At 43.7% G+C, this 18,576-nt stretch overlaps 1 protein-coding gene across 2 annotated transcripts in view; it reads right to left on the bottom strand.

Annotated features, from left to right (window-relative positions):
* LRIG3 (leucine rich repeats and immunoglobulin like domains 3) overlaps positions 1–18,576 on the bottom strand; it is a 52,079-nt gene that overhangs the window by 28,266 nt on the left and 5,237 nt on the right. For both annotated transcript variants that reach the window (XM_020888128.2, XM_070454687.1), the window contains exons 2-3: positions 17,329–17,400; positions 16,963–17,037 (exon numbers count right to left, since the gene is read on the bottom strand). In XM_020888128.2, coding sequence (XP_020743787.2) covers positions 16,963–17,037; positions 17,329–17,400 — 147 coding nt within the window. The remainder of the gene's footprint in view (positions 1–16,962; positions 17,038–17,328; positions 17,401–18,576) is intronic.

The raw sequence follows: 18,576 nt of genomic DNA, 5'->3' as shown, positions 1-18,576 counted from the left end.
TCTCCAGGCAAGAATACCGGAGGGGGTTACCATTTCCTTCTCCAGGGGATCTTCCCAACCCAGGAATTGAACCTGCATCTCTGGTGCTGGCAGGCGGATTCTTGAGCATTGAGCCACCTGGGAAGCCCTTTTGCAGTCCTAAGTGGATATAAGCTGTGTTAGTTCATTTCCAAAGTTGGAGAGGAGAGTCCCAGAGTGGAAGATTCTTTGTGAGGAACCAGAATATCAAGTTTTATCACACTAGAATTCCTGAAACCAATTAAACTGTAGCTTCTTGGTAAATAAGAGATATCTGTCAAAGGTCTCAACTGTCTCCTGCCTGTTGGACAACATAAAGGCAGCTGATGGTTCTGCAGTTGGTTGTGTTAAGTCATGCAAGCTTGGCTGTTTAGAGAAGGTATGCACATGTGGCATTTTCCTTTTAGAGAGGGCATGTGCAGTGAAATTTAATCTGAAACCATTTTTTTTTTTTTTTAACATGCTGCAATGCCCTCTTTTCTTAGAATACATTATTTTGACCACATCCATGAAGTCCAGTTCAGTTACTGCAGCCAACAAATTGCTGAGTCCATGGTCATTCCATACAACCAGGGAGCAAGTACATTAACTGTACGAACTGGGACAATCAGACCAGGCCCCAAGGAAATGCTGATTGCTATATGTAACTTGTAAGTCACCAATTTAACACTATTTATAAAGGTATTACAAGTTGTAAAAGAAAACATTACATTTGCAAATACATTAAAGATCATTTGTATTTCCAAAAATAACCTCTCTTCTCTCATCCCCACCAAAAAAAAGAAAGAAAGAAAAAAAGCTTCCTTGAAAACTACCTTGGCTGGAATAACGAACCCCGTAATATTAGGCTTCTTTTAGCAAAGAGACTTGGCAAGCAAAGAACCTCTCCCGTGCAGATAAAAATAAACTGTCTCTGCTCATCTTTTTTCTAAAAAGATAATTAAGAAGTTTCATTAAAAGAACACATGTTTAGACTGGTCCACTGGGTCCTGTAGCATCAAAGGATAAAGCCAATTGAGGAAGCTTCTGCAAGGAGACGGATTCCTGATGAAGCATTAGTGATGTGTAAGGAGCACAGAATCCATTCTTTCAGCTAAAAGTCAGTTCAACAGAAAAATATAATTATCTTTGGGATCAAGAACACGAAAAAGATGCCCACAAAGTTTTAATACTGAGATCCTCCAATCAGGGCCCAGGTGGCTCCACTGGTAAAGAATCCGCCTGCAATGCAGGAGATCCGGGTTCAGTCCCTGGGTTGGGAAGATCCCCTGGAAGAGGAAATGGCAACCCACTCCAGTATTCTTGCCTGGAGAATTCCATGGACAGAGGAGCCTGGCAGGCTGTAGTTCATGGGGTCACAAGAGTTGGACAAGACTAAGCAACTAACACTTTCACTTTCACAAGCATGAAAAAAGAAGTATAGGCAGAAAACGCCCTTGTGCCACACACAAAACAACCCTTTTTCTGATCCCCCAAATATATATTCTTTTCAGTCCTTTCATATAAACAAAGTTTAAGGACAAGATCCTAGAAGACAGCAGGATCCTAAACAAGACACCTACTCAACAACTGTTTGAATTTGAAATAACTGAATTATATACAACAAAAATTAACTCTAATAAATTAGAAATTTTTTTCCCTACCTCTCTTTTGAGGCAGAGTCTTCCACAGTCATTTTCACAGGTCAGACCACTGCTGTGACTAATCTGTGAGTTTAAGTCTTCCCACAAGCTTGTGGTTTACTTGTGATAGAAGAAAATCTCTGATTCATCTTTGGTTCTCAAAACTCAGAATTAAATAAATGGGTTCAAGACCATGAAGTGACCAAATAATTCTTGATCAGTCTTAAAACTCTAGGTCAAGCTTTAGATTGGCCAGTAAGGATGTACCTAAACTGTGGTTCAAGATGCATATGTACATCAGAAAGCAGTATCACCAATACAGCTTCCAGCCAGAATGAGTAAACATACACTGGGATTCCACACGTCAACCAACCTGCCAAAAGCAGAATCTCTTTGAAGCAGCAGTTCCTACCACAGTTCCCCAGCAAAGAGATTCTGATTCTGTTCCCACTTGTGTGTCTTGATCTACCATACTGTGTGAACTGATTTTCTGTCAGTGGGAGGAAATGGAAGGAAAAGTCCTCTTCCAGCTCTAAGGAGGTGCGGATTGGGAGGACAAATTCTGCAAATGACCAGGTTCGCTACAGAGGTTTCACACAATCATCCCATAAAATCGTAGCCTCTTACAGAACCTGGTCTCACTTTGGCAGGGGACTTCTTTCCTGTGGGAGTCCCACGGCCTGGCTGCCCAGTCTTTCTTGGTTTATTCTCATTTCCTGGAATATATCCTTCACTAGCTTTCTAAAAAAATCAAGTGTAGTGACATTTTCTTTTTGCATACTTGGTAATGTCTTATTGACAGCTGGGTGTGGACAGAGTTGAGATGAGAAATCCTGTTCCTTAGGATTCTGAAGACTGTTTTACTCTGTCACAACACTCAAGGATGTTAAGTCTGGGGAGCAGAAGAAACACTGCTTCTCAACAGCGTGTTTCTTAAACGGCAACAGGCGTCAGAACTGGGGTGGAGGCCTGCCGAGGCACTGACTGTTGAGCCCCACACAGTGTTTCTGCAAGGGTGACCTGAGAATCTGCGTTTCTACCAAGTTCCCGGGTGGCACTGATGCTGTGAGGCTCGCACTGGGAGGATCACTGCTGATCCTTACAGGTGGTCTGCTTTGCCTTTTAATTTTCCTCCTCTCAGAGCTTTTCCTCAATCGTGATATTCTAAAATCACACAGTAAGATTCCCTCAGTGTGTGTCATTTTTTAACTTTTATTTGCAGGCACTCAGTATGGTCTCTCAATTTAGAAGTGTGTGTTCTTCGGCTCTGGGAAATTTTTTTGTCTCTTTGATAATTTCCTCTTTTCTATTTCCACAGATGTCTCTTTGTGAATTCTAATTATATAGATTTCCTAGTTGATCCTCTTAAGTTTCTTATTTTTTCCTCTCCTGTTTTCCATCTTTTTGTCTTTTGGTTCTTCTTTTAGAGAGTTTTTCAACTTTCTTCCAACACTTCTATCACCTTTTTAAAGTGTCTGTTATACTTACTTTTTAAAAAATAATTTCCATTTCCTCTTCAGTTTCAGGCTGTTATTACATTTAACTTTAAGAGTCCCATTCTTCTTTTCTGAAATATTTATTATGATTTACCATACTTTTCTTGTTTTGTGGATATAACATGTTCTCTCTTCTTTCTAGAGATACAGGTTGTTTAGAAGTTTCCTTGTCCCTGGTTCCCTCTTCCCATGTATTTCAGACTCTGACTGCATTTACAGAAATCCTATCAATTATTACTACATATAAAGTAGGTAACTAATGAGAGCCTGCTGTACACCTCAGGGAACGCTACTCATGTTCTGTGAGGGCCTAAATGGGAAGGAAATCCAGAAGGGAGGGGACATGTGTATACCCACAGCTGATTCACTTGAACTAACACCACATTGTAAAGCAACTATACACCAATAAAAAATAATAATAAAAAGTCAGTGATCACTGGCTATCTGATATTTAGCAAAAATCAGCCCCCAAAAGCCGGCCGAGCAGGGTCTGTGTCACAGTGGATCCACACACATCTGTCTGATGCTCAAGCCCTCCAGCCTCAAGGCTGGTGTAATAAGCCTGACGGCTAGTCTCTAGGAAGGTGAACAGAAACATACACTAAGAGGAGGACTGTCACCCTTGTATTCAGACTGGACTTAACTTCCCTGATTGCGGAAGATGCTATCCTCAACCCTCACCCCCTAGCGGGGCCTGTGCCCCATATCCCCAGGAAGTTTGTTTCAACTCTCTAGAAAGTAAACTTCCAGTTTTCTGCCTCCTTTAAAGAGGGCAGTCACTTGGCTTTAAGTTCTGGAGGGGGATTCTGGAGGTCCGTTTCACCAATCCCCCATTTTCAGTCCCATCCTGCACCTCTTTCTTGACCGGCTTTGAATTCCTGAAGCATTTGGAGAAGGATTTTTGCAGCAAGAAGGTGTTTGTTTATTTTGGGATCCACTCTCACTAAGCCATTTACAGTTCATGCTCTTCCTTGAAAAATTGTTGTGGCATCTTTTGTTCGGACTGTCTCCCCTCCTGTTTGTCTTTATTCCTGTCTGTGTGCACTTTAGTTCTTTATTTTCGACTTAAGGGGGTTCTTGATTAGAGCAGAGTGAAGCAAAAGTGCTCAGCCCACTAGGCCTTATAGGATGTCTTCAATAGGCATCTGATCAGTGAATAAAACCAGTTTTTCTCTAAAAACCAAAATAAAACCTTCCCTCATAAAAGTTACTGTAATGTTTTTTAGCAAAATATCATTCAACTTAGATACTCTAGCAAAAATATTAGCCTATGTAAATTTCACCTTAAGATGATACTACGAACCAGAAAACAAGGCATCATTATTCTGAACATCAAATTAATAAAGAGCTATCAGACAGAGGATTCATCCCGAATGAACACATCAGGCTAAATGAAAGTCATTTTATTTTTTCTAATACGGTCCACAGACCAATGGACTAGGAACATAACAGAATGTCTTGGTTTAATAAAGTACTTAACTTGTCCTTGTGAACAAGAGAAAGTACACGTGGTGGTGATGATCCTATAGGCAAGCGAGTTCACATGCTGAGTCTTTAGTCACAGACTGGCACGGACCTTTTGGGAAGATGCTAAGTGGCTGCTGCTAAGCCTGCTGTCCATGTTTGTCTGAATACAGATAGAGATGTGAATAGTCAAGTTCACACACAATAGGACTGCAAGTGTCATGATCCCAAGCCACTCAACAGACTAGAATGATGGTCTAGAAGCAACTAGAGGAATTAAGCTGGGGAAAGGCAGTGTTTCAAATTTTTAATCAAGCATTCATAAAGACTTACTTGGAGGCAGTTCTTAGGAGAATGACAATAGACTTGGGGATCTTGGCTGACCACAACTCAATATGCGCCAACAATACATCACAGTCCTTAAGACATTAATTCAATCTCACACTGCATCAACATCCCACGTTCTGGTCAGGAGACACGGTCCACCACATTCTGTATTAGACCACGTCTCGGTTATTTCGCTCCGAGCACTGGGTTTTAGCGTCATACTAGAGGATGAGTGTGAGGGGAAGACTTCCAGAGTCTAGACCTGCACTATCCAGCATAATAGCCACGGGCCACGTGTGGCTCTTTAAGTTAAAACTAAAAATGCCATTCCTCAGTCACATCAGCCGCATTTCACACGTGCACTCTCCATGTATGCGGCAGCAGAGACGCATGGAGGCCACGCCGTGGTGGACCACACACGCTTCCGTTATCACAGAAAGTGCTCCTGGACTGCACTGGTCCAGACCCATGCCATCTAGAAAATGGGAAGTGGAACTTGTGCTGGATTTAAGCAGCCCTGAGAAGTTAAGACTTGTAAGCGCTAGAATGCAGAAAATAGACTGGAGTTGTTCTCCCCAGTACACAGAACTAGGAGGAGAGGCAGAAGCTGTTGAGAGAAAGAGGCCAGCTTAACAAAGAGTCCCAACAATTAAGACTATTCCACATGGAATGGCTCCTCACGCAGGACTGAGCTTTTGTCCCTGAAAGTGCTGAAGAGGAGGCTGGATAATCTCTCTTCCAGAGATCTCTCCACAGGGAGGAATGTCTCTTCTAATTCGAAGTTACAAGGATTGCATGCAAACACTCCAGACTAACGAGACATGGGTTCTGATCGATTGTATCATCTAGCAAAGCATTTCCCTCACCTTTTTACTGATGTTTACATATGGATGGTGACGAAGTGAAAGCAAGATAGATAGGAGGGGAAGAATAAAAGAAAAGAGGGATTTATATGGTGGACTGACGAATGTCCTGATTCTGTAACCATGCATTTGTCTTTAAAGAGTACTGCCCGCTCTCCCAGGTCAATACCTTGTCACGGCCGTCGGTGATGAAGTACAAAAGCATCTTACTTTTTCTAAAAAACTTATGCTCATTTTGATGCTAACGCTATATGTTCGTTTTGTTATAAAACCATTTAAAACTGCCTACCCATAGTAAACCTGACAGTCCAAGAATGTATACCAGGCTTATCCTGTGCTAGATGGTACTTGCCGTGAATATTACCTTCATATTTTACGCTGCCTTCAACCTCACTCTAGAGACTACTCTATCAGCTAAAGGTTTCTGGAGATGGAAGGAGAAGCAAGGCAGTTGCCTGGAAGTGCTAGAAAGGAGGTGCTAATATTTATAACTGCCCCTTTTTTCATGTTTTAAGTTTAGTACTTAAGCAACTTGCAGAGAGAGGGAGGGAGGTGCTGGTTAGAGCCCTGTGTCATTCTGGTCTCTCTAACCAACAAGGAGAGCCTGAACCTCTGGGCTATGAAAGACAGCACAGATTGTGAAAGAAGAAAGAGAAGGAGGCAAAGTAATGAGGCCAGGAGAGACACATGTTCAGTCTTGCCTCCCTAAACGTGAAAAGCAACCGGCTGTAACTTCACTGTTTTGTCTGTCTTGGCAGCACAGGCCTCATTCAGCAGAGAGAGGTCTCTGGCAGGAGCTGCATTTGGTACTTCAAAGCCGCCAACAAAAGGCTAACGTGAAATTGAGGGAAAGGATGAGAAAATGGTACAGGTTCAGGATAAACACCGGTAATACAGGAGCTCTTGCAGCAAGCTATACTGGAAAATCAAGCTTGAGGACGAGGGGGTCACTTTTATGGGCTCCAAAACCACCACTGAAGAAAGGTGTCCAATGGGCCACCAAGTCAAATCTAAGAATGTTGTCACTTTGGAACAAAGTTCTGTTAATGAAAACAATTTTAAATATGTGCAGAGATAAGAACAAAAAGGTTAACTGACTAGTTTTCTTCTGCAATTAACTCTATGTTAATTTGGACTGGGAAACTGATTCAGTCATTCATTCAACAAACATGGACTCTTCACCATATGCCAGGCAGAGCTCCACAGTAGGGTAACAGTGGGGATGAAGAAAGACATGATCTCAGCTTTTCTAAGGTTTCACTCTGATGGGGGAAATGGATATGGAAGAATCACAAATATACAACGGAAAAAAAAGACTGAATATACAACAAGGTAGACACTATAAACAGAGCAGATATAACAATGTGGAAGGTGAACTTAGCAAAAGCTGGGGGAGGGTGAATATTCCAGGCAAAGTGATTTGAGGCAGGAACAAGCTGGCACATTCCTAGAAGTGAGGAATGATTCTAGAGAAGGCTCAATGGGAAAAGACGACTCAGGTCACGCAGAGCATTGCTTACCTTGAGAAGGATTTTTGCTCATGACCCAAGAGCAATGGGAAATTACTGAAGGGTTTAAAGAGCCACGACATGATCACAAATTTATGTTTCAAACACAGCCATTGTAAATCAAAATTCAAAAACCTAGCAAACGTGTATTCTGGGGATCAGTTTATGACTAAAAGTGAGGACAAACTCAAGAGTATTACACATATGCTCTATGTAAACTCTTGTGTGCAAAATAACATATAAACATTTTAAAATCTAATAAAAGATTATAACTTATCATATTAAGATGCTTATGTGTTTGTTTTGTAAGACCTGGGCTTAGGGAGCTCATTGCCATGAAACACAATAATGGCTGGTTTCTTTGTCCTGGTGAAGGTGGTGGTCCTCGAATGCAATGTCCTTCACATATGAAAACACTAGGCCTTTTTATTCTCATCTGGAGAGCACACATTTGGGGATGAATTTTTCAGTTAAGGTGCAAATTCCTTAGGCTTATCTACACCACAAGTGGGTAAAGATGGGATACAGTTTGTGTCCACTTTATTAGAAGCTTGATCCCCCAGAAATTTAAGTTCTAATTTTGGCTGAAGCTTCTCTGCAATGTCCCTTAATTTATATGAGAAACTGATGACCTCGTTTCAAATACTAACTATAGAGACTATGATTTAAAAAACAAAACAAAACTGTTTTTACCTTTGAGCTTTTACCTCAGGGTTATAAAACTACTTAGCTACACCATCACTTGAAAACATAAAAATGCTTATCTTCCCCACGTGCAGCTTTATTTCTGAGCTGTGGGCTATTAAAATATCAATATACTTTAAAAGTTATAAACTGAATGTAATGAATCATTTAAATAAACTCTGTGCCAAGAAACCAGGCAATAGTCTCTTAAGTCTCCCAAACTGATTTTTCATGAATCTGATTTTGGGAACATAACGAGAAATGCATGCCCATGGACAGAATTCCCACTTGATACAGTTCTGGATTCAATACACAGATAACGTCATACTGCATTATTTGATTTCTAGTCATTAGTTCAATTCTACGCCTTTCAGCACACAGAAGTCAAGGCTTACATGATTCCCGCTCCATGTCAGTTTCCTTTTGTGTTAAAATAGAAGTGTGGCCCTAGCACATAGCAGGACTCAGGGGACAGACAGCCCTAAAGGTGGATGGATAACAGTACTTGGCGAGTCTGAACTGTTAATTATCAGAGCCGCTTTACTGAGTTGACTATGGCCCTTGACTCTGAATATGAACCCTGCTTAACGATTACTTGAAACCAGTAGAGAAGCAGAATCTGTGCTGAATGGAACTGTAGTTACTTCATTCCCCTGCTTTAAAAAAAGTCAACTACTCCCCAAACCTGTAAAACACCCGAGCTGATCCCTGTCAAAGCACCCAATCTCTTTTCGGGTCTAGACCTCACTCAGCCTTTCACTCCACATGCTGAAAGGACAGCCTTCCTCTGCTTCTGTCACCCAGGGCGTCTCCTCCTTGGAGATGTCTTTATTCTTTACTGTGTCTGCCCATTACATTTATTCAAAGCCCCTGGACAGCACAGGTCGAGTGCTATTTTTCTTTGCTCAGCATTCAGAACATAGAGCTTCCCCAGTAGCTCAGAAATAAAGAATTCACCTGCTAATGCAGGAGACACAGGTTTCATCCCTGGGTCAGGAAGATCCCTTGGAGAAGGAAATGGCAACCCACTCCAGTATTCTCGCCTAGAAAATCCCATGGACAGAGGAGCCTGGTAGGCCACAGTCCATGGGGTCACAAAGAGTCTGACACGGCTGACCCGCTGAGCAACAATGCAGCATACTGGAGTGCTCTGAATCCATCTTACAGTTATGGAAACTTTCTGGCTGGGAAAGCTGTTCATTTATTAATCGTAGTTGAGTGGTGGTCTTGGTTTAGTCATTAAGTTGTGTCCAACTTTTGTGACCCCATGGAACTACATAGCCTGCCAAGCTTCCCTGTCCATGGGATTTCCCAGGCAAGAATCCTAGAGTGGTTGCCATTTCCTCCTCCAGGGGATCTTCCCAGCCCAGGGATCAGACCTGGATCAACTGCACTGCAGGAAAATTCGTTACCAACTGAGTTACCAAGGAAGCTCTTATTTGAGTGCTGATTTTCTTTTTTTTAAAAACTATCTGAAGAGAGCAAAAGTTTTCCTTGACCACTCATCCCACAGGCCAAGCTCTCTCTCCCTCCCTCATCTATTGCCTCCAGGATGATTCTAAATTCTCCCTTCCTCCTGTGACCCTCCCGTTTTAGAGTCCAAGGCGCACTGCCCCCTCCCACTCCCCAGAGCACTCTGCCGGCATCAGCAGCAGCTGCGGCCGCTCACGCCGTCCTGAGTCCTTTCATGTACAACCTGACACTCGATCCTGCACCGGGACCACACGAGGTGGACTGGCAGGCATCTACACTGCTCCTCCCGATAAACAGAGCCGAGTTCACGGGCTCCGCCTCAGGTCAGGTGGGTCACGAGCGTGAGTCAAAGAAAGCCGGGGGGGCCCCGCTCCTCGCTCAGCTCTCTACTTCCGCTCACGGGCCGGAGACCTCTCGTCCACTGGGATGTTTCATCAGAACCTTCTATGTGGCCGAGAATGGACTGGGCTGCTGGGGGAACAGACCCAAGCCCTACCCTGCAGTGAGACGGGGGACCAACGCCGAGGGAGAACCACACAGGCTGCACCAGTGGGACCAACGCCGAGGGAGAACCACACAGGCTGCACCAGTGGGACCAACGCCGAGGGAGAACCACACAGGCTGCACCAGTGGGACCAACGCCGAGGGAGAACCACACAGGCTGCACCAGTGGGACCGACGCCGAGGGAGAACCACACAGGCTGCACCAGTGGGACCGACGCCGAGGGAGAACCACACAGGCTGCACCAGTGGGACCGACGCCGAGGGAGAACCACACAGGCTGCACCAGTGGGACCAACGCCGAGGGAGAACCACACAGGCTGCACCAGTGGGACCAACGCCGAGGGAGAACCACACAGGCTGCACCAGTGGGACCAACGCCGAGGGAGAACCACACAGGCTGCACCAGTGGGACCAACGCCGAGGGAGAACCACACAGGCTGCACCAGTGGGAGGTCCGTATCTGAAGGAAGAAAGGTCATCACCCTTCTCCAAATTCTGCAACAACCGTTCATGCCACACGAATTGCTAACACTCCCTATGCCCCCGACTGTTGTCTGTAGCATATAAATCTGACCAGACCTCTGAGGGAAGGCGCGACTCTCATACCTTCCTGCATCCCCAAAGCATCTCCCATGCAGGAGGACGCGTGATGAGATGGTACCACATCTCAGGCAGCATCAGGCTCTGAAGCCCGTGGCGGGGGGCGGGAATCATCTATCACTGATACACCCCTGAGCCCTTATCCAACGGGTCCAATCCAATCCACAAACGCCATATGCTTGCGCGTGCATGTGCCAACTCCCTTCAGTCACGTCCAACTCGTTGTGACCTCATGGACCACAGCCCGTCAGGCTCCCCTGTCCGTTTATCAAGAATACTGGATTCTCCAGGCAAGAGGACTGGAGTGGGTTGCCACGCCCTTCTCCGGGGATCTTCCCGGCCCAGGTATTGAACCTGCGCCTCCTACATTCCTGCACTGCAGGCAGGCTCTTCACCACGAGTGCCACCACCACATGCTCGGCTGTGTCCAACCCTTTGTGACCCCGTGGACTGCAGCCCGCCAGGCTCCTCTGTCCATGGAGTTTTCCAGGCAAGAATACTGGAGTGGGTTGCCATTTCCTACTCCAGGGCATCTTCCCAACTCAGGGTCCGAACTCCTTTCTCCAGTGTCTCCTACACTGCCGGTGGATTCTTTACCCCTGGGCCATTGGGGAAGCCCCTGAACTCTTAAGACACTAGCAGAGGTTTTTTTATGCAGACATGTATCCTGTCTCTCTCGGTAATTCTTGTAGGGCCAGTTTTTCCTTTGGTGTTTGGACACATCAATTGTGTGTTTTGTGGTTTTGTATTCTGAATTTTTAGCTCAGGACCTGATGAAATAGTTCACTCACATGCATTTCAGGCACAATGGGCTAGAAAACATCTCTATTTCTGAAGACCAAAGTCATCCTCCGTGGGCTGAGACAGACAAACTTTGAAAGGCAAATAGAAAGGGAGCTTTTATCTGCTGCACACTTGCATTTCACACACACTCCAGGACATGTGATCACCACCTAAGACTGGTGAGTGGAATCCTGTGGCTACTTAAATTACTTCTCTTGTGTTTTTCTTTCCTTTATTATCATTGCAGTTGTTATCATTTATTTTATTCATTGCCAAGCATGCATAACTGAACACCAATAAGATACAGGTGTGCTTTTTCTCCACTGTAAATGTTTAGCCTCTGCTATGGACTAAGTCTCCCGGAGGAGATTTGTTTGAATAATACTGAGTGTAGATGCTGTTCCATAAATACTCCTTAAATCAATTCATACATTAATTAAGCACTGATTGTATGCCATAGGGGCTTCCCAGGTGGCACTAGCGGTAAAGAACCTGCCTGCCAATGCAGGAAACATGAGAGAGGCAGATTCGATCCCTAGGTTGGGAGGATCCCCTGGAGGAGCGCATGGCAACCCCCTCCAGTGTTCTTGCCTGAAGAATCCCCATGGACAGAGGAGCCAGGCGGGCTGCAGTCCGCAGGGTCACAGAGAGTCAGACGCGACTGAAGCGACTAAGCACGCGTGCGTGCATGCATGTGTGTGTGCCGTAAAACCTGCTAGGAGGAAAGGAAGACAAAACCATCTCATGGCCACGGCACAGGTGGATATACAAGGCAAGAAGGGACCGGGCAGGACAGGGGAGGCTTGAGGAAATGACCCCTCCCTCCCCCATGTACCGCCCAGGACCCTTCTCCTGACTCCCTCCCTCACCTGCAGACCCTGAATCAAGTGTCACCTTTGCAGTGGGCCGCTCCCTTCAACCCCATTTAGAACCGTAAACCCCCCTCCTCATCTACCACACACACTCCTTGACATCCTCTCTCCCTGGCACTTAGCATCTTCTGACACATTTCCACTTATTTTACTTCCTTTCTTTTTCCCTAAGAAGGTCAGCCCCAAGATGGCACAGCGTCTGATTTGTTAAGAGCTGAACCTCCGCCTTCGAACAGCACCGACCACAGAGTAGGTCTTGGTAAGTCTTCAAACATCAGCCCTCCTGACCCCCCGAAAGGACAGCTGACCTAGCTCTCTATCCCGTGGCCCCTTCTTTTTCTTCACAGCCACTATCGAAGAACTGAAGCTACCTTTTAAAGTCTGTTTACTAATTTTCTCTCATCCCTCACTTGGATGGAAGCTTCACGCTAAGAGGAAGTTTTTCTGCTTTGCTCATGGTTGTGTCCCCAGCACGCTAAACAGAAGCTGGCACCGTTTGTTTCTTCCATAAATTCTGGCTGAATGAATGACGTCACCCCCATGCCCGTGGCTCATGACCGCTGAGCACTCAGTCTATGGCAGGCAGGCTTCACTGTATTCTCCCCCCCAGTCTTCACAACAATCCAGTGAGGTGGGCACTATCATTCTCCCCATTTTACAGAGTAGGAACTACAGACCGTACCCTGCCCAAGGTTGCAAACTGGCAAAGAGAAGAGCTGCCAATTAACTGCAAGCCGTGCGACCTGAGTCTTGCTTCTAATCACTGTTCTGCTGAATTGATGGCGGCCACACTGCAGGAGAACGGTGCCCCCACCGCTCCAGGGCAGCTGGAGTGGCCTCCTCATCGCCTGGCTCCTTTAAGCCCCTCTCCTGGCCACTGCCACTCTCCACACTGGAGTCTGAGTGATATTTTCCAATGGCAAAACTGGTCATCTCACTCTGCTTTATATCTCTTCAACGGCAGCCCATCCATAGAGCACACATGTTGAGGTCCCACTGGCCAAAGGGATCAATATTTATGATAACCTCCCCAGAAGGAGGATACTGTCATCTCTGGAAAAATGACAGGTTATGAAGAAAAGGGTGGACTTCAGAGAAATGATCCACTTTTGAGATGATAATGAGAAAAGGCTTGTTTGGTCTTGATAAGCTGACTTTATCAGTAATTCAGAAATATTTATGGAATAGCAGAGTCTCAGCAAGGTAGATGTCTTAAAATGGATCTACTTGGGCCCCACCAAGAAGCATTAATCTAGGTACATCTTTGACATTCCTTGACTTAAATCTTTTCAGGTCTTAAGATACCAGGCAAAGCATCTGCATTTTGGACAGTATCATATAAACTGTCAGTCAAGATAAGACCCAACTAGCTCTACTGAATGACCAATAAGGCCTCTTTGGTTCAACAGTAACGTTACATAACTTACAGATTCAAATCTGCCCTAACTCAAGCCACAGGTTTCAAAAATGTCCAATATGCGACTTCCCTGGCAGCCCAGTGGTTAAGACTGCCACAACTTCCAGGGCAGGGGGCATGGGTTCGATCTCTGATAGGCAAACTAATAAGATTTCACATGTTTGCTCCCCCCAAAAAGAAAAAAACAAAAATGTCCAATGCTTGGACAGCTTATGCCACAAGACAAGAAGCCTAAAGAACTATTACATCTGATAAAATCACCTTGCTTATGCCAGGTCAACAGTTTTAGTACAGAATATGCTCATTCCAAAAATTATTCCATTTCTTCCCTTAAAATATACCATCCTGCCACATGTGACTAGGAAATGAGGAAAAGTAAACACAAAACACAAACCACATTTTGCTCCTAGCATGTCAGACTTTTGAACTAGTGCTGTGTGGGATTCAGAGGAAAGCAAGACTATTCAGGTCTCTCACATCCTGCGAGTTCCCTAATATGGTCAGAGAAGAGCTTTGCTACTGGGGAAGCTCAATGCTCATCCACCCATCATCCCACGATGCTGGCATTTTACCAGGCTTCCTTGACGTTACCAGAACTGGTCCCTGACTGAAATCACCTCCTGGCCAAGGGGTGACCGTTGACACAATCTTAGCTGCTGGCTCTTGCGGCTGAGAGAAGAGGAAGGTCTTAGCAGGCACAGTCTTCCCTGCATCCAACTGTCCGGCCGGGAGGAGCCCCCGCCACGCAGAGCAGCAAGTGTGTGGGCACTGAGATTAAACCTCGGGCTCAGGCTTCCCTGGTGGTCCAGCAGTGAAGAATCTGCCTGCCGACGCGGGAGACAAGGGTTCAATTCCTGGTCAGCGAAGATCCCACGTCCCATAGGGCAACTGAGGCCACGTGCCACAGCTACTGAAGACTGAACACTCTAGAGCTCATGCTTTGCAACAGGAGAAGCCACCACAAGGAGAAGCCTGAGGACCACAGCTCGAGAGGAGTCCCTGCTCACTGCAACGAGACACAGCCCAGGGGCAGCAACAGGGACCGGGGGAAGCCAAAAAATAAATACACAAAAATTAAAAAAAATCTTATGCTCAAGACTACCAATGAGTTTTGTTTTTTTTTTTTTTAAACACATCTTCAAATTATTTAACTTGCACAAATCACCCAGGAAAATGTCTTCCCTCACAAAATGCTTTTTAAAAATCTCGACAGGAGTCAAACAGTCTGGGGACCTACTGAAAAGATGTGGGATTTAATGGTGGTGCCATAGCAAATTTCTAATCTGAGCCACGTTATGTAGTTTAACAATTTTCTTTTTTTTGAAGTTTCAGAAACGTATTTAAGTACTGACTTTCAGCTCTGGTTATTTTTCAAGTGCATCTATACAAACTAAAACAGTCTACCCTACACCAGACAGAAATTAACAGTGCTTTAGAAACAATGACTGTGTATTACAAAATCCAGGAGAAAAAAAAGAAGCCTACAGAAGAAAACAAAACATTTATAGAGGAGAACAGCCAGGAAAGTGAATTTTTCAAGACACTTCATAGGTATAAAAACAATTTTTACTATGCACATTGAATTAGCAGCCCCATGAGATAAATTACTCTTTACAGAGTCTGTGTAATCTAGGTAATAAACAGGATCTACCATTTTATTACAGGAACAAAGCAATACCTGGTTAGATGCATTGCAACAAATTAAGGGAAAAGAAAGTGAGATTATTCAAATTCAGGAAAGATTACTCAGCACTCACTAAGGTGAAAGGCAAACAAAAACATGGAAAAGAGCTCAAATATTGAAGGCTTCTAATTTTCCAGATGTCATTTCAGTTTTCTAATTACAAAATTATAGCTTTAAAATGTAAAACCACCAGGTTATTTACTTCTGATAGAGCTTTCTAATTTCCTTACAAGTTCTTTCGCTTTCAACTCTACACCATGCCCAAAAGAACACTGTTTTTTCCTTAACCCACCCAGATTCCAAAACCCCACTGCAGACCCTCTCAACCATGAAGCATGCAACGACCCTCAAGACCCTTTCAACATGCTGACAGGATCTGCCAATACACAGGGCAAGGACAGCGGGGCGAGGAAGTGTCATTCCCTGGGATTTAAATAGGCCCCCTTGGTCAAACGAGAACAGCTAAAGATGTTAAAGATCCCAAAAGCAGTGCTCCATCAGACTCCAACATTTTAAGCAATTGGGAAAGACAAAACAGGTATGAATGCTAGCATAAAAATCTTTCTTTAAATTCAGTGTTTATTTGTCAAATACCAACTTTTTCTTTTATTCCTTTCTGTTTCTGATCTTTGGAAAAACCACATCAGTATCAAATGTCACTCAGTTCTTATTCAAACAGAGGAAAGCAGACACAGCGGCTGCACCCGTGACTTAGCTGACCTGGGCTCTCAGTAAAAACAAACCTCTATAAATCACCAGATGTAAGCAATTGGGTAGTGATCACTTTAATTAATTGAACAGCTTTCCTGAAATTTACTGTATAATTTCAACCCTCCCAACACCTTTCCCAGATGCAACTAACAATGGTGGTTTTCTCCCTTAAGTTGTTTAAAGGAGGAAAACATTTTTAACTTCAGTGGCTTAAATGTATTTTTAAATTAATCAAGATGGATGTGGTAAACGACTTCATTTTAGACATCAAACCATGCTCCTTCTAAATGACTTTAAAGGCTGAAAGTCAAAATTATTCTAAAACATCTCCAGTGTGTAAATATAAACACATCATTTGACCTAATAATACAGAAAAATGTAACACAATTTTAATCTTATTTGAAAACTCAGATATGCAAAAGGACATGCAATGATATTTCTAACTTCAATCACCTACTGAATTTCAACTGTATGAAGTAGATAGTTTGATTTGATGTTTCTCAACTTGATTTCCACCACAGGCACCACACTTAAAAGAAGATACCCCAATGCTTTCTTTTCAACTCCATTTCTCCTCCCCAAATAGCTTATTCTCTACGGAACTATAAAATACTGAATCCACAGATCCCAGGCCAACCATTGAGTGATACCTGAATTTAAGTCCTAGTCTACCATGATCAAATACACATCAGTCATGTGAACGTGGCTTCTCTGAAGCTTGCAGGTCACAGCAGCAAAGGATGGCAATGTATAAAGCGTCTCTGCTACAGTGATACTCAAAACTTAGGAGTGAGAGAAAAAGAGAGCAGCTAGGAAACAAGTTAACCAGTTTAAAGGAAGCATATTGTGCTTGTAAGATCTGTAGTCTAGCCCATATGAAACTGCTCCCGTCGTCCATGCAAACATACATGTGAAATCCTTCTAACATCCACTTACAAGGAGAGAAGTGTAATATTTGCTGTAACTGGTCCTAAATTTGGAATGGTCTCCAATTCATTGTTGTTCAGTTTCCTATAAATGCCAGAGAGAGAGAGAGAAAGAGAAGCTGATTACACAATCTGTATTCCATAAAGGTGAAAATGTTATAAATTCATTTAAAGATCCCTCTCCCAAGTTAAAGGTTTTAAATATTGGGTTGGCCAAAAAGTTCACTCCAGTTTTTCCGTAAGACGGTATGGAAAAACCTGAATGAACTTTTTAGTCAACCCAATAATTATTGTAACCCAAATGCTCTTTACAATCAAACACTGTGATGGGTAATATATTTGATTCAAACCTCAAACAGGAAAGAGCTGAACTCACACTTCTCGAAGGCTGTGGAGGTGGCTCAAGGAACTTGCCTTGATGAAAGACAATCTGTTGTGACTTAAGTCCCTGTGGAAAAAAAACAAAAATAAAATTGTAAGTAGTTTCCAAAAATCACTAACAGTGCTTAATGATGTGCAAGACAGAGTGGATTTATGAACTCTCTCTCTCAACACCAGCTACAACATGAGAAATAATTGGTCTATCCTGTCCATAAACTAGAGGGCAAAATCCAAAATACAAACTCTGAGGACAAAATTAGTTTAGGAGGCTCGCAGATTCAAATGCTCCAACCCGCAAATGTTTTAGGAGATGGTTTTTGGCCCAGGGTGAACAGATCTTTGTGAACTGGTTGTTTTGCCTCACCCTCCCCACCCCCTGCCATCTCCTCACTTCCAACCTGATATGATGAAGTCATAGCTTATGAAAAGTGGCTAATTAGGCAGGTTGCTGAAACTAAGACGTCTAAAGAAACCTTTTTATTATTGTAAAACTAAGTATCAAAATCCTTATTACAGTCAAAGAAAGTAGAGATTGCTTTTCATACATATTTGTTTCCCTGGATTAAGGCACCAAATTATTTAAAGTACTGGGGTGTGTGTGTTGAGTGGGTAGGACACAACCCAACTTCTGTGTGTGTGTGCATGCGTGTGCGTGTATTGCGAGGGTAGGAAACAACCCAAACTTTACTTTCCTGAATTTCCCCAAATCTCAATATCTCAATATAAAGTGTAATTTGAAGCATATCAACCACCTAACAGAGTTAAGCAGACTGTTCAGAACCCATGATCAAGTTTCTTTTCAATCATTAAAATAAATCTGTTTCTAACTCAGAGATTCCTTATAACTTAGTAACGTTTCTACAGGACATCAGTATTCAAAAGAAAGCAAAACCAAATTCCTACATGTTCAGGGTTCTAGGTCAGGCCATCAGCTCGCATTCAAGAGTCAAAATGTGAAACAAAACCTGGCAAAATACTTGGTTATAATGACTGCATGCCTTCAAACTGGTCTAATGAAAATGACATTGCTGATCATCTACTGCAAACCAGCCTGACAAACAGGACGGGCGAGAGCTCTGCCCCTGAAAAGTGTGCACCCAAGCCTACCAGGTTAATTTCTGCAGTGTTTAAAAGTGAGGATTTTTAAATAACCCAAGTTAGAGATAACCAAACTTGACCGGCGAAGGGCAGGAACCATGTGCTATATATACATAAGTATGCCACTCCCGCTGCCAGCCCCCTG

The sequence above is a fragment of the Odocoileus virginianus genome, chromosome 24 (assembly GCF_023699985.2).
Source record: "Odocoileus virginianus isolate 20LAN1187 ecotype Illinois chromosome 24, Ovbor_1.2, whole genome shotgun sequence".
Classification (NCBI taxonomy): Eukaryota; Metazoa; Chordata; class Mammalia; order Artiodactyla; family Cervidae; genus Odocoileus; species Odocoileus virginianus.
The sequence above is the reverse complement of the archived record's forward strand: the minus strand, read 5'-3'. Positions and strand labels throughout refer to the sequence as shown.